Below are 17510 nucleotides of genomic sequence, written 5' to 3'. Positions count from 1 at the left end.
ATGGAGGACAGAGGGGTAAATGACATGTCACCAAACTGTCTGTGATGCCAACTGTGATGTGAAAGTGATTTTTATTTTATGATCGAATGTAACATTGGACATGAAAATACAGGGATCTTTGACACAAGAGGAGGCCACTTGGTCCATCATGCCCGTGCCACCGCTAACGAGCTCGTTAAGTATTCCCTTCATTTTCCAACTTATCCACAATTTGTTTTTCCAGATCAATCCCATTGCCTCAAACAAATTATGAGGTGTTTGCCTTTATTATCAATCGTTTCTCGACACTACGTTTTTATAGTTTCATCGGGGACGGTGACACGTGATCTCGCAACCTCGGGAACTCCAGGACGAATCCTTACAAATTCCATCCCAAAGTTCCTGCTGATACTATAGGGCACAATATGGTGATTCCACTGAGCGATTCCGCTACCAAAGATACTAGTCGAATGTCGAGCGTCTGTTCACCTTGTAATGGAGATATTCGTGGAATGAAGAGTGGAAAGCCAAGACCATTTGCTGGACCCATTTACGGATTATATAAATAGTTTGGGATTCAAAGAATTACTTTTGTGCATCAATCATGTCATGGCGTGTAGTTTCGAGTTATAATTACTGTACAAGTAAATATCTATATTATAATCATAATAGATTTGTTCTTGCACATTTTTATGCTATGTTTTAATTCGGAGGTAGTTTTCATCCAAGGTGGATAAACATGCTATATCGGAGGGGGGGGGGGGGAAGAGGTGGGGGATGTGGAGGAAGGGGGTGGGGGTTTGAAGAAAGGGGGGTGTGGAGGAATGGAGGGTGTGGAGAAAGGGGGTGGGTGTGTTGAGAAAGGAGGATGTGGAGGAAGGGGGTGGGGGTGTGGAGAAGGGGGGGTGTGGAGAAGGGAGGGTGTGGAGGAAGGGGGAGGTGTGGAGGAAGGGGGGTGTGGAGGAAGAGGGGGAGTGTGGAGGAAGGGAGGATGTGGAGGAGGGGGTGGTGTGGAGGAAGGGGTGGTGTGGAGGAAGGGGGGGTGTGGAGGAAGAGGGGGTGTGGAGGAAGGAGGGGGTATGGAGGAAGGGCGGGGTGTGGAGGAAGGGCGGGGTGTGGAGGAAGGGGAGTGGGTGTGGAGGAGGGGGAGTGGGTGTGGAGGAAAGGGGGGTGGAGGAAGGGGGGCTGGGTATGGAGGAAAGGGGGGCTGGGTATGGAGGAAAGGGGGGTGGAGGAAGGGGGGTTGGTGTGGAGGAAGGGGGTGGGTGTGGAGGAAGGGGGGTGTGTGGATGAAAGGGGGGTGTGGAGGAATGGGTGGGATAGGGGTGAATGTTGCGCACTGCGCTAAGCGATGATGGGGTAGGGGTGTTGTAGATTTGATAGCGATGTGTGTGTGTCGGCAGGGTTGTGGCCTGGGGCTGTTGTGGGCCTTAATTGAGGTGTTAGGCTCTGTGTTTGTGGGATATGGGGTGTTATGATTGGGAGTAGTATTTTCTTTTTTTTGCCTCCGCCGACAAAGTCGCCAAAGGCATTCTGTTTTCGGGTTGTCCATCCTTCTGTCCGTACCCGTAGGGGCTAAACCTCGTTTTTCTCAGCAACCATTGTCCAATTGAGATGAAACTTTCAGGGTAGGCGTGACACCCATGCAGAATGTTTTTATGATAATTGGGTTGTCATAGGTCACATGGCTTGGCAGCAATTTTGGATTGAAGAAAAATATTAAATAATTATATCTCTGAAACCGCTCACCCTATTGATGCAAAATTGTACAAACATCATCTGACAGTGCACTGTTGCATATAGTTTGAAAATGATGTCATAGTTCACGTGGTTTGGCAGCCATCTTGGATAGAAAAACGAACCTTATCCGATCAACACGAAACTTTACAAACGTGATCCCCTACCCATACATATGCAGAGTGATGGCATCAACCCATTGTGGGACTATGCGGAGGCATATTGGCGACACAGTCGCGTTGTTCTAGTTTTCTTAACATTGAGGGTCATGGAAGAGCAAGGTAGATTTGACACAATTGGGTAGTGGGTCAACAATCGGGCACAACCAGAAAGAGAATAAATGAACAGGAAAACAAAAGAGAGAAGGGAAGTGGAGGGGAACACTGAAACCAGTAAGTATGAGGGTTGTCTTACGAAGGTTTAATGGGGGTAATAAAGATAATGTGTCAGAATGGAGAATGGCACGAGGTGGTGGTGAACTACCTGCTTCAGGCCCTGGATAGATGTGGTAGAGGGGGGAGTGGTATCGGGGTGTTGTTATGATGAGAGGTGTTTTGGGGAGTGTGGTAGCGAAGTGTTGGGTGGGATGGTAGTGGGTGTTTGGAGGAGGGCGGATAGTATCGAGGTGTTGTGTTGTCGGCGGATAGTATCGAGGTGGTGTGTTGTGGGCGGATAGTATCGAGGTGTTGTGTTGTGGGCGGATAGTATCGAGGTGTTGTGTTGTGGGCGGATAGTATAGAGGTGTTGTATTGTGGGCGGAGAGTATAGAGGTGTTGTGTTGTGGGCGGATAGTATAGAGGTGTTGTGTTGTGGGTGGATAGTATAGAGGTGTTGTGTTGTGGGCGGATAGTATAGAGGTGTTGTGTTGTGCTGGGAGGTGTTGCCAAGACATGTAAGATGGTTGTGAAAGTCTTGAATGTGATTAAATGTGAATGAAATCGATTAAAATGAAGGCATCCGTTTTAAATTGTTTCGACTTATGTAATAAATTGCAGTTTGTGTAATAAATTAAACAGACAGACTGTGTGTGTGGTTCATTTAAGATATGCGGTTTGCTTTGTGAGGGAGGGATCCGTGAGGAATGATTTCACCACAGTTACTGTATTTGCGTACGTAATAAATATACAAATTGCTCCCATTTATAGGATGATGTGTGAATTTGATATAGTTGTGTCCGATGGTTTGGTATTACAGTGAGATATGTACTAAATTGTGTAAACATCATTTTTATATCAAATTGTTGTATGTATGTATGTATGTATGTATGTATGTATGTATGTATGCATGCATGCATGTATGTATGTATGTATGTATGTATGTATTTAAGTATGTATGTATGCATGCACTAAATTGTATGAACATCATTTTTATATCAAATAGTTGTATGTATGTATGTATGTATTTAAGTATGTATGTATGTATGCATATGTGTAGGGTAAAGATGGCACGAATGTGGTGACTCAGCACGACGAGTCCACAGACCTCTTTGATGGGTTAATAAGGGTCAATGTTTAACCCGAGGATTCTGTTGTAAGGAACATTTTGCTGTGACAGCTGCCATCCTTTACTTTACACAAGAAGCAGCGAGAGAGTGGGTATGGGATGTGGTAGCTGGGCAAAGCAGTGAGAGACACTAAGGATACCATCTGAAGAGGTGTGGGGGGGGGGGGTGAGGGGAAAGGGGGGTTGCTAGAGCATAGCTGATGGGGGTTTAAATGGGTTATTAGGGCACATCTGTTGAGGTGGGGGGAGGGGTGTTGTTAGAGCATGACTAATGGGGGTTTAGATGGGTTATTAGGGCACATCTCTTGGGGGGGGGGGGGAGGGGGGCTTTTTTAGAGAATAGCTGATGGGAGTTTAAATGGGTTATTAGGGCACATCTGATGAGGTAAGGGGGAGGGGTGTTGTTAGAGCATGATTACTGGGGGTTTAGATGGGTTAGTTGGGCACATCTAATGAGGTGTGGGAGGGAGGGGGGTTGTTAAAGCATAACTGATGGGGTTTAAATGGGTTAGTTGGGCACATCTGATGAGGTGGGTGGTGGGGGTTGTTAGAGCATAACTGATGGGGTTTAGATGGGTTAGTTGGGCACATCTGATGAGGTGGGGAGGTGATAAGGTACAGCTGATTGGGGTGGTGGGTGTGAAGAATACTGCACACGGAGCGGGAATATTAGTAGAGGGTGGGAATGTGAGAAGCTCGGAAGGGAATGTGAGTTGGGAGGATAATGGGGAGGGGCAGTTCAGTGTCTGCACCAGGAAGTTACAAACCTCGAGACCGAGGGCAGGGAGTACAGGCTGACTTGATCGCCGTCAGGTACGTGTGAGTCCTTCCACTCTTTATCAAGTTCGAGACACTTTTTGAACGTTAACGTCTCGCAATCCGTCTCAAGGTCTTACTTATACCCACATGGTCTTTTGAATAATTGGTTAAACAAACAAAAGTTATTCAAACTTTTAACGTCTCAATCTCGAGCCTCACTAACCTACACAAACACCTTTAATCATTGAGTTAGTTATAGTTATACGGCGACGTTAAACGACGTTAAACGAGACCGTTTAAATGAACGTGCTTTGTAACTCTTTGCGTTTAATTGTCATTTGGAAAGTGAGACAGATGCTTCGAATTTACAGGAAATAAAAACGAGCCTTACCTTTGGTACATTTATAGGTACCTTGAGCGATCTTTGTTAGTTCAATGCATCTAGCGGAGCCCCAGGGGGTTTATTAATCTTTAACTGGAACACCTGTTTGTATATGGTTAACAGACAGAGGTCAAGAGTTGAGCACGAGGGGAGGGGGCGGGGAGAGGGAATTAGGAGGCGGAGTCAACAATAGGGGCGTGGCCATTGTAAACTTTTTGTCCCAGCAAGAGGATTGATTGTACCTTCACGTCTCGTTAATTGTTTAATGCTTTTCGTTTAAAGTTTGTGTTACTTTCTGTAACATCGTCCTTTTTTCTGCTTGTTACACATAGCTCACACGGTTTGTAACAACTTGGTGTAAGAAGTGTCAGTGTGTTGCAATCTTTTTATATTTGCTCACTCACCTATAAAAAGTTGTGTTGTAGATATTATCTGTAATTATTTTAATTAAAGCTTTCTTTTATAACTTCTAAAACTCACTACAACTGTTGGTTAAACTCTCTTAATACACACATTTACATGAACAATAACATAACAGCAAAGACTTTAAACTCAAAGTCATTAAATAATTTGGCAACGATGGCGTCATGGCCCATTTGACTTGAATAGGAGAAAAAGTATTGAAAAAACAAGGACTTGGTGAGATATTTTCTCGAAAGGTTTAATGTGGCTTGGGATAGTGTCAACAACGTTCTATTAATGGACAGGCTTCTGCAACCCTGTTACAAGAATAACCAAGCAGCAATTTCAATTATGGTTGTTAAGTTTAAGGCCTAGTAAAATAAATTATTAGTTTCTTCTCCGGGCTTTTCAAAAGCGCCTTACTATTTGATATTTTCCGGATTTTTGACTTTTTTTTCCAAGATGGTCGTCACATGGTACCAAAAACCAAATGCTAGCACTTCCGGTTCCAAAAACGCACATCCCAACAATTATTGGGGATGCCTCTTTGTGGTGGTTGTACCCCCCAATGCAAGTCGGGGGCCAAATCTTCCCCATTCTTCCCTGCTGCCCGGATTCGTCAGGTCAGCGCAGTCACCGTCGGAGTGCCCATCAGCCCCATTGACTGGCCCTTTCCCTGTTGTCTCTGTCTGTCTGTCTGTCTGTCTATCTGTCTATCTCTCTCTCGATCTCTTTCTCTAACTCTGTCATTGCCCTGATTCTGTGAATGTGGGGTTACACCATCCTAGATGTCTGGGGTATCTGGGTCGCTCCTAGGAGATCAATCGGCTGTCTCCATGCTGCGGCTTATTCAAGAGAACTGTGCAGGGCTATACAACAATAACAGCACACATCCCATATAACATTAAAAATGAAGTTGGCCATATACCTGATAATTTAACATCTACCACAGCTTTGGCACTGTCTGCTGTACTGCGTGCTTGTACATAATGAACCAGTACCAGATATATGCGGACTTGCACGATTGACTTGAGCATGTCTAGTAAATGTCGTCGATGGGTGAACCCTGGTCGAACTCCCCATTTGCCAATTATTTTGGTTCCATTGAACACCATACGAGCGTACCATGGCTTCAAAAAGTTTATGCCAGCCTTGCGGATACATACACAAATGAAGACCAGTCTCTGTACTATTCATCAGTAGCTCAATTAAAGCTACCGAGAAAGTTTGCTCTTGAGATCGATAATGCGTGCGCTATTGCTAGAGCTAGCTACCTTAATTGTACACACGACATGTATCCAATCATGGCCAATATTGGCACCCTTGCACTCTTTTCAAATAACTCACAATTTTCTGAAACATAAGTTTAAATTGACAAAAGTATTTGGTCTCCACAATTCTTTATTTCACTGTTAATATTACAGAACCTTTGTGTTTGATTCATAACTTAATTTATCATTTTAAATCAGAAAATAAAAAAGAAATGGCATTGACAAAATTATTGACACCATCGAGTTAATATTTGGTAGCACAGCCTTTGGACAAAATAACTGCAGTCAAGTGCTTCCTACAGCCATGAATAAGCTTCCTACAGCTCTCTACTGGCAGCTTGGCCCACTCTTCTTGTGCAAACTGCCCCAGTTCTCCCAGATTTGAAGGGTGCCTTCTCCCAACTGATGTTTTCAGATCTCCCCACAGGTGTTCAATGGGTTTTAGATCTGGACTCATTGCCGGCCACTTCAGAACAGTCAGTCCAGCGTTTTGTCTTGAACCATTCCTGGGCACTTTTTGAAATGTGTTTGGGGGTCATTGTCCTGCTGCAAGACCCATGACCTTCGACAGAGACCCAGCTTTCTGACACTGGCTTGAACATTGTGCTCCAAAATTCCTTGGTAATCTCCTGATTTCATGATTCCATGCACACATTCAAGGCACCCAGTGCAAGAGGCAGCACAGCAACCCCAAAACACCACTGAACCTCCTCCAAGTTTGACTGTAGGGAAGGTGTTCTTTTATTTGAAGGCTTCATTTTGTTTTTTGTAAAGATAGAGATGATGTGCTTTACCAAAAAGCTCTAATTTGGTCTCACCTGTCCACAGGACATTTTCCTAGAAGGATTTTGGCTTGTTCAGGTGTGTTTTGGAAAACTCCAATCAGGCTTTCTTATGTCTCTCTCAGCAGTGGGGTCCTCCCGGGTCTCCTATCATATAACGCCCTTTCATTGAGTTGGCGACGGATGGTGCGAGTTGAAACTGTCGTACCTTGGGTCTGAGGGTCACCTTGAATCTGTTTGGCAGTTGATTGAGGTGCTTTCTCCACCATTCGAACAATTATTCGCTGCAATCCTCGATCAATTTTTTCTCTTTCTACCACGTCCAGGGAGGTTGGCTGCAGTGCCATGGTCCTTAACCCTCCTGATAACATTGTGTACGGTGGACACAAGAACATCGAGGTCTCTGGAGATGGATTTGTAGCCTTGAGATTGTCCATGCTTGGCCACAATCTTGTGTCTGTCCTTCTCAGACAATTCTCTGGTTTTCTTTCTTTTCTCCATGCTCATTGCGGTACACAGTGACACAAAACAGCAGTATGACTCCTTTTCTCCATTCAAACTGGTTGAATGAGTGATTTTTATATTGCAGGCACCTGCAACTCACCACAGGTGAGTTCAATTCCAAAGTAAAGGAGAATTACCTGCTTGAAATCTAATTATTTCTAACAACTTTTAAAAGGTGCCAATAATATTGTCTGGGACATTTTAGGATTTCTGTGTGTAATAAGCTAAGATTTAGTAACTTTTTCAGCTTTTTTTTGTTTTGTTCCACTGAAAACCAAAGAAATACATATGTGGATACCAAAATATTATTTAATTTCAACAATTTTCTTGCAGAAATGGTGCATTATTTGAAAACAGTGCAAGGGTGCCAATATTTTTGGCCACGACTCCACATACATACATACATACATACATACATTACATTACATGGCTCGAAAATTGCATTTGCACTGAGGTGTGAGCAAGCATACTTACAGACGAGATTAATTTCATTTGTGTGAGCACTAGACCTATAGGGACCATAATTTTTTTTTTTTTAATCTGGTGACAAAATAGAAAATATCAAACAAAAAGGAGGCGTCCGTCAAAAAGGAAGTGGGTGGAGATGAGAAACTAATAATTTATCTAACTGAGCCTTATGTAAAATCGAAACAGAATTCGGCACAACATTGAATCCTACAATTTCATGTGATCCTACACCGATAATTGGCTATAAATGTGTGTCAATTTCAACAAAAACAAAATTTAGAAACCTAAACTCATAACACAGACCAATAGACAACACAAAAAGGGAAGTGAGAGGGATTTTAGGCCTCAGTTTTTTGTCTTTTAGAGTGGAAATTGCTCAATTTGTTCTGGGAATAATTATCTGGGTAGTACGAAGAGAGACTGGGTGAGAGGGAGGAGGTTGGGAGAGGATTCCCTCTTACAGATCTGAGTAATGGACAGGAGTGATATGCTGTGATCTTCAGAGTTAAACTGGCTTACAGCTGCAATACTGTGAGCACAAGTTGAACAAACAGACCTTGGAGTTAGGGCTCCGTGTTCCGCAGCTGATGCACCATTAGGAACTTCTTGAGAGGTTCTTTCAGCCATCCCTGGTCCCCAAACGCTCCCTCCTGACTCCACACCAACTATTCTGGTCTTTATGTGGGGATTCCTCCTCAATGTCTCCCAGCTCTATGACGCTCTGGATCTCTCTGGTCTTCCCCAAATGCTGATCACCACCTAGCTTCAGTCTAGTTATCAGCACAGCTTCATGAAAGGTAATATCTAGTTTAATAGGGGAGGCTTCTACCTAAGGTTAGATAGAGTAAGTGGTGTGGAGGAGACCCTTATGTGAGTGGATACAAAATTGGCTATAGAACAAAAAACAGATAGTAGTGGTAAACAGGTATAATGTTGGGATGGAAGGTCGTAACTAGTGGAGTACCCAGGGGTCATTTCTGGGTTGAGTGCTTTACACGCTTTTTAGATTAATTGTATTGGTATGGGTATGTATGAATGTGTTACATCTAAATTTGCAGATGCCACATTTAGATACCAATCTAGGTGTAAAGGTAATAGGCAAGGTGAGGAGAAACAGATGCAGAATTATTGAGATGCTAGTTAATGGGATGGACAAATAAGTGTCAGTTGGAATTTGATGTCGTTAAGTTTAAGGCAATGAGAATGGACAGAAAGATCAGTGCCAAAAGTTATTTTATGAACTGGGGTATTCTGCAGTGGGTAGGTCAGGAAAGAGAAATTTGGAATAACTAGAAACAACCACCCTCTTTGAGAGACATCTGGGACTGGGTGGGTGGGGGGGGGGGGGAGGGGGGCAGTTGGGAAGTGAGGCAAATATATTTTATGACGTATCTAATAATCCCATTTGTCTGCAGCAGGGGTCAGTAAACCACTTGCATTGTGGTACATGTGGGGAGTGGGGGGTGGAGGGGGGGGGGGGGTGGACGCTAAAGCAGTTGCCACAGTATCAGGCAGTGATGAATAAGGGAAATATAAGTTTAGCAAACATCAGGCAGACCACAAAAGATGGAGTGAAATTTGAAGAAAAAAAAAAATGAACAATGTTGATGGTGAGCACTCATTCTTACTAGATGTATGTTGATGTCTGTGGCACCATTTACCCTTTAGTCAATTCAAGGTATGGATTGTACCATTACAAAAAAGGGGAAGTTGTGGATTGTATGATTACAATAAATAGCACTGAGTGTGCTGACAGTCATCTCTTGAGGTTGTAGTTCAGACCTCCGTTGACTTTGGGGGACATCTCTGGGAGCCCCTCCCCCTCGATCTTGGGAGAGGTCCCCTTATACAAAATTGAAAAATCTAAGACTGAGCGATCCTGCCCAGATAGAGTAATCCTCCTCATATCAAGCAATCCTCCACATATCGAACAATCCTCCACATATCAAGCAATGCTCCCCATATCGAGCAATCCTCCCCATATCAAGCAATCCTCCCCGTATCGAGCAATGCTCCCCATATCGAGCAATCCTCCCCGTATCGAGCAATCCTCCCCATGTCGAGCAATCCTCCCCATATCGAGCAATGCTCCCCATATCGAGCAATCCTCCCCACGTCGAGCAATCCTCCCCACGTCGAGCAATCCTCCACATATCGACCAATCCTCCCCATGTCAACCAATCCTCCCCATGTCGACCAATCCTCCCCATGTCGAGCAATCCTCCCCATGTCGAGCAATCCTCCCCATGTCGATCAATCCTCCCCATGTCGACCAATCCTCCACATATCGAGCAATCCTCCCCAAGTCGACCAATCCTCCCCATGTCGACCAATCCTCCCCATGTCGACCAATCCTCCCCATGTCGACCAATCCTCCCCATGTCGACCAATCCTCCCCATGTCGAGCAATCCTCCCCATGTCGAGCAATCCTCCCCATGTCGAGCAATCCTCTCCATGTCGAGCAATCTCCTCCCCATGTCGAGCAATCCTCCCCATATCGAGCAATCCTCCACATATCGAGCAATCCTCCCCATGTCGAGCAATCCTCCGCATGTCGAGCAATCCTCCCCATATCGAGCAATCCTCCCCATATCGAGCAATCCTCCCCAAGTCGACCAATCCTCCCCATGTCGAGCAATCCTCCCCATGTCGACCAATCCTCCCCATGTCGACCAATCCTCCCCATGTCGAGCAATCCTCCCCAAGTCGACCAATCCTCCCCATGTCGACCAATCCTCCCCATGTCGACCAATCCTCCCCATGTCGACCAATCCTCCCCATGTCGACCAATCCTCCCCATGTCGAGCAATCCTCCCCATGTCGAGCAATCCTCCCCAAGTCGACCAATCCTCCCCATGTCGACCAATCCTCCCCATGTCGACCAATCCTCCCCATGTCGACCAATCCTCCCCATGTCGACCAATCCTCCCCATGTCGACCAATCCTCCCCATGTCGACCAATCCTCCCCATGTCGACCAATCCTCCCCATGTCGAGCAATCCTCCCCATGTCGAGCAATCCTCCCCATGTCGAGCAATCCTCTCCATGTCGAGCAATCTCCTCCCCATGTCGACCAATCCTCCCCATGTCGAGCAATCCTCCCCATGTCGAGCAATCCTCCCCAAGTCGACCAATCCTCCCCATATCGAGCAATCCTCCCCAAGTCGACCAATCCTGCCCATGTCGACCAATCCTCCCCATGTCGACCAATCCTCCCCATGTCGACCAATCCTCCCCATGTCGAGCAATCCTCCCCATGTCGAGCAATCCTCCCCATGTCGAGCAATCCTCTCCATGTCGAGCAATCTCCTCCCCATGTCGAGCAATCCTCCCCATGTCGAGCAATCCTCCCCATGTCGAGCAATCCTCCCCATATCGAGCAATCCTCCACATGTCGAGCAATCCTCCCCATGTCGAGCAATCCTCCGCATGTCGAGCAATCCTCCCCATATCGAGCAATCCTCCCCATATCGAGCAATCCTCCCCATATCGAGCAATCCTCCCCATATCGAACAATCCTCCCCATGTCGAGTAATCCTCATAAGCAATAAGCCTATTGTTTTTTAGGTTAAAAAGGTCAATAGGTCAACATCGGCCAAAGGTCACCAACTTTCTTAAATTTCTAAAATCCTCAATTTTCATCCGATTGTCTTGAAATTTGAAGAGGATTTGCATATCTGGTCACTGAATTCAACTACCAATAATTTTTGAGGTCATCATAGGCCAACAACTTATTTTAGGGATTTTCGCAAGTATTGTCCTATGCATGACAAATTTCTTGTTTGTTTTCTTGTTTGTTCGGGCAATTTGTCCGAGCCATCCTTTAAGCTAGGAAGCTGAAATTTGTGCACAATAGTGAGCACGTGCTTTGGCAAAAATAGTATTTTTATTTTTTGATCAATCAATTAATTGATTAATCACTTATTTGTTAACGATTTAGTAAGTACTTATTTATTTTCTTTCTCACCTGGGCAATATCTCAGGAAATTTTTGAGCTAGAAAGCTGTTATCTGGAGACGATAGTGACCAAGAGATTTGGCTGTAAAGTGTATTTTTGATTTACTGATTAATCAATTGATTATTTAATGTTTCAATTAATTAATCAATCAATTAATTTTCAATAACTCACAGATTTGAATGAAACGGTGGTGGTTTCGGTATGCTATTAGCGAATTGATTAAAAATTTAAATATTTTACGATTATTATTCATGCATTTTCATTATTAATCACTTATTTAGTTATTTTTCTAATCTGTGTAATATCTCAGGCACCTTTTGAGCTAGGAAGCTGATATTTGGACATGATAGTGTCCAAGTGATTTGGCTATAAGGGATGTTTTTTGCTTTGATTAATCAATTAAACAATTAATTATTTATCAATTAATCAATTAATCCCTTAGTTATTTAATTTGTTCGATTAATGAAACATTTAATTAATTTTCAAAAAGTTACAGTTTTGGATGAAACACTGGTGGTTTATGTATGCTATGAGCCAATTGATTAAGAAACTAATTATTTTACGATTATTATTTATTTATTTTAATTACACAATTTATCAATCAATTATAATTGAACACCTCTCCCTCCTAATACCACCTCCACGTTCTGCACGGCGACATCACCGGGCGCCCAAGACTCCCCCGACAATGTCGCGGGCTGAAGGATATGTTAATTACATATTTGGCATGGGGGCCGTGTACATTGAATGTATCTGCACCTGTTTCTGCTCTTGTTAGACGGCGTTTGTATGTACTATCTGTTTATACATACATTTTTAGACATCATGACATTTCCCTTTCGAACCTCCACTTATCCTTCCCTAATGCTCATGTGTGCTCCCACTACCAATCATTCTCTACCTTCTCCTCCTCTCTATTGTAACACAAATCTAAAGTTTTATAAACGTGCTTTTGCTGCACTTGCTTATAATTTATTCATTTGGCTGCACAACATGTTCATATATGGTGTTATTATTGTAAGTTTGAATGTGTTCTCGTGTTGTGATGAAGATGTGCAGTATAATTGGACAGAATAATTCCATGACCCGGCATATCAATTTCCTGGTGTATATTTCTGTTGAGGCTTTTTGCTTTACTCTGTTTATATATTTCAGGTGTTAAAGAATAATGGAGCTTTGAACATGGTAAGTACAAGTTTTAACTTCAACGATGATTGTTTCAATGTGTCTAACTGAATGAATGAATGAGAATAGTAGTGTAAGATTCTCTAACACGTGGGAAAACTGCAGTGGTTTTAAATTTGGGGAGTTTTATTCTGGCCGACATGGTCCAATGTCTAATGTAGGTTATATACCGAAAGTTACTGATATTTGAAGATGACCTGGTCATTATTGTCACAATGGAAATGCTTCTTGTTAATATTCTGAAACTCATCGAAATGAATCAGATTCTTTGTCATTTAAACCAAAGTATATATATATATATATATATATATATATATATATATATATATATATATATATATAATAAACAGGAATAAATTCCTGTGTTGGGCTACTGTGAAAAAAAATTCTGATTCAACATGGGATTTTAACCCAAGGACCACATTGCTAACATGGTGACTGAGCTGCTGAGTCTTCAGCATAATCTCAGGAATTTCTCACACTAGCACTGCAAGCTTTATAACAGCTAATGACTGATGTCTTATGTGCCTGATATATTGCGTGCCTGCTGGTCAGACACTGTGTGTGTGTGTGTGTGTGTGTGTGTGTGTGTGTGTGTGTGTGTGTGTGTGTGTGTGTGTGTGTGTGTGTGTGTGTGTGTGTGTGTGTGTGTGTGTGTGTGTGTGTGTGTGTGTTGGTTGTTATCTCCATATGCGGGTTTCAGAAGGTGGAACGGGGTCCTTCCAGTTCTCGGAGTATCCACCTCAGTTTCAATAAGGGATCATGATTCATGGACCAGTTTGTGTTTTCTTGTTCTCAAAATGTTGTTCCTAGGGCTCTTTTTAGGATCGTCACTGAGCCTCGGACAGCTTCCAACTGCAGTTGAGTTGTCGTAATATTCCCAGGGATGGTTTGTACGATTGCTGTGTTTTTTTGTTTTTTTTTTAAAATTCCTATTGCTCCAATTATCACTGGTGCAATTTCGATGCTCTTCAGATTGCAGGATCTTTTCACTTCATTTTTGAGGGCTTGGTATTTGGTCATTTTCTTGATTTCTGCATTGTTTAGGCCAATATTACTGGTGAGTAACATTTCAATTAGCAATGCCTTCTTTTCTACTTTGTACCTCAGTACTATATCCAGTTCCAATGCTTTGTTTTCTATGTTCACGCTTGATGGGATCATAAGGTCATACTTGAACATTACTTCCTTGTTTTCAGTGATTTGCTTTTGGTTCATGTTTCCATAAGTTTTCTGGAACTCAGATAATGAGACTTTTGCAGATGTGCCAGTGGATTACTCAACATACTTTGTTGTGCCTTTGTGTGTACAGCTGATATGACATGAGTTTTTTTTTTTAAATCCTGATAGCTGGTGGCTTGTACTTTCTTTTCTACCTTTCAGAATGTAATCGGACTTAATTGTAATTAATTAACAATAATAAATCTTTAATGTCCCATATTCAGGGAAATTCTTATTTGGTGACACCTTAAGTTGACCATCATTAAAACATAAAACACAAAGGGAATAAGAAAACGAAATAAAAAGATATAAAATATAAAATAAATTTAAAATATGGAAGATGGACTAAACAGCAAAATGGCTAGGAATTTGAATTCAGCATTTGAATTGCACATGGTACAAATGCCTTTTTGAAAATGTTCTTCTTCATCCTCCTTACACGAAGGTGTCTCCCTGATGGCAGTATTTCAAAAAGTCCATTCAAGAAATGACTTTCATCGGTACACACCTGCACCGCCTTCCTTTTCAGTGCCCGCAACTATAGAGACTTCAGACTGGTTGAAGGCCCACCTACTTTAAATGCCAGTGTAATGACCTTTCTAAATCGCGACTTATTCCGCACATGAAGATAACTGTACCAGAAAATCAAATTGAATGAAAAAACACTGATCAGTAAGGAATTTGTCAACATCCGCATCACATGTGAGCTAACACCAAATTAATTCAACTTCCTGAGAAGATACAATCGTTGCTTTGATTTATTGTACACAACATCAGTATTTCCATCAAAAGTTAACTTGTTATCAATAATGGTGCCCAGGTATTTAAATTTGTTAACAATTTCCACCTTATCACCATTTATGGTTACAGGCTCATGATTGTGACCTTTCCGAAAGTCCAAAATCATCTCTTTTGTTTTACACACATTCAGAGTAAGACAAAAGTCCCCACACCACTTATGAAATGTGTTAATTTCATCGAGGTAAAGATACAAAGGATGATTGATTGGAAAGACAGCCAACAATGGCGATATCATCTGCATACTTAATAAAGTTACAAACTTCTTTAAGAGCCACGCATCCATTGGTGTACAAACTGAACAGTAGAGGTGACAATACACAGCCTTGTGGAGCACCAGTATTCAAGATTGATAACTTTGATAAGCTACCATTCACCCTCACCTGCTGAGGAAAGTCTCGTAAAAAAAGTTTCCACCCAAAGTATGATATGGGGGATCAGGCACAGGTCACTCAACACTTTCAGAAGGGTAAATGGTTGTATAGTGATAAGGCTGACGAGAAATCAATAAATAACACACGTTATTTATTGACTGCACCGTGAATAACACGCACATTTTGCATATCAAATGCAATGCATTTCCTGCAAATTCCTGCAATGCAAATGCATTTCCAAAATGGAAACAACTAATCCTAATTAATCGTAATTGCACTTATCCGATTGACTCAGGCCTGCCATTTTCTTAAAGCCATTGGTGTAGTGTCCTTGGTCTTGGGCATTCATAATGATTTGTTCTCCATTCCAGTTGAGCTGATCTCTTCCGAGCCATTCCAATGAGCCTTCTTTGTCCTCTCCCAATCTGTCCAAGTCTTTTTTTTTTGTACCTTCTTGCTCTTTTATCATTTTCCCAGTTGTCGGTTTATATCTAAGTGTAGGCTGGTATGTCATTTCGTGTTTTTTTTTTGTTAAAAGCAAAATTCCACTTGATTCCTTGTCTTTGGGGTGTCACATGTTCGAAAAAATAGGTTGTTAATTTTTTTAAACGGATTAAGGGTGTCAAATCCAAGATGGCCGCCAAAATATATAAATTCCATTAAAACTGGTATTCTGAACACAGTATGAGGTCCAAATTAATGATAATACCCATAATTTCAATACCAAGGAGTTCAAAAACAATTAATTTCAATATGGCAGTCAAATTCTAATTCAATTTCAATATGGCAGAAGGAAGCGGCATTGACCAGGCTTGGGTCGAAGCTGGACTATATTCTCCAACAACCGTAACGCAAATCCTAAATGGAAAACATCTCTACAGGTCCCTAGAAGCACATACTGTAACATTGCTTGCTCTATACCATCTCTACTTTGACAGGTTCCTAACAAAAGCACCAGAAGAGAAAGTGTTCCTAAGTGGTCCATTGATTTGGAAAAAGCATATCAGAAAGATATCAGCATGAACACAGGCAACCGTCAAAACCTCAGAGATGCCGTCAGAGAAACCATGACCATGTTCGAATCTAGAGATATCCTCACAAAGTTGGGACAGTTTGAAAGCAATCCAGCACCAATTCAACTGATACTTGAATTACCTTGTGCCTTAAGAGAGTCACAAATTTTAATTCCCAAGGAGGATAACACTTTCTGTCTACAAAGAAATACACAGCAAGAAAAACAATAACCCTTATCAAACCAAGGAGAGCATGCTACAATTCACAAAAGCACATTGCAAGATTCACAGAAGGTCCCAAGTGAAATCCTTGTACAGTAGAGATGTACATCAAAGGAAACATTATAGAGATACAGTAGCATGCACAGTATACAGTCAACATACAGTGTAACCATACAGAATCATAAGGATACAGTAGCATGCATAGAATACAGTTAACATACAGTATGAACATACAGAATCGACCAGCCAAGTGAAGTATCCTGGCTATTTGGACATCCGTTCTGATTTTTATACATTTTCAAGTGGGAGGAGCAAGTGGAGGGGGGAGGAGCGAAGAGAGGGGAGGAGACCAATAGGATTGGTTGGGCAAAGTTTGGGTGGGAGGGAGCAAGGATCGGGGGATACAATGTGATTGGTCGAGTGAAATCTTGGGATGTGAGTGCCCCCCGCTGGGAGCAGATCTGCATTTACAAATCCTTTAATGAGAAGAATGTGCTGCTCCAGACTCTTCGGCACCAAGACACTATCAATCATAACGTTGCGTAAATGTTGCAGCGACGTTTTATAATGCCATTGCAGGGATATTTATGATTTAATATTTAGAAAATATACAATAAGAAAGTCCTTATTTAATCAAAAGGTCACTCAGTAGCTATGACAATCACATCCTTTTCAAATCTGCAAACTCATCTTTTCCTCATAAGTTAGAGGTATGAACCCATACCAGAGAGCCAGAGAGAGCTAGCCTACATGGATTTTCAATAGGATTTTTATATTTTAGACTAACCTTCATCAAATACTAATAAGCTATTTGATTCAGTGTTTAATTATCGTTCTTTTGAAAGATTCAACTGAGAACGCTGACAATTCCATAAAACTATTTATTAAATAAACTACAAGTGAAAAAGAAAAAGCGTGCGCTAAGCCCATCTTAACAACGGTCAGCAAAGA

At 42.2% G+C, this 17510-nt stretch overlaps 1 protein-coding gene across 2 annotated transcripts in view; it reads left to right on the top strand.

Annotated features, from left to right (window-relative positions):
- Nucleotides 1-3842: 3842 nt before the first annotated feature.
- The window catches only part of LOC137429716 (SHC-transforming protein 1), a 169865-nt gene continuing 156197 nt past the window's right edge, over nt 3843-17510 (top strand). Inside the window, exons 1-2 of one of the 2 annotated variants that reach the window (XM_068119889.2) lie at nt 3843-4032; nt 12902-12931. In XM_068119889.2, coding sequence (XP_067975990.1) covers nt 12929-12931 — 3 coding nt within the window. In that variant the 5' untranslated portion in view covers nt 3843-4032; nt 12902-12928. The remainder of the gene's footprint in view (nt 4033-12901; nt 12932-17510) is intronic. The other variant, XM_068119888.2, reaches the window with a different exon arrangement.

The sequence above is a fragment of the Myxine glutinosa genome, chromosome 6 (genome assembly GCF_964187855.1).
Source record: "Myxine glutinosa chromosome 6, kmMyxGlut1.1, whole genome shotgun sequence".
Classification (NCBI taxonomy): Eukaryota; Metazoa; Chordata; class Myxini; order Myxiniformes; family Myxinidae; genus Myxine; species Myxine glutinosa.
Note: the sequence above shows the minus strand (reverse complement) of the source record. Positions and strands in the feature narration are given on the sequence as shown.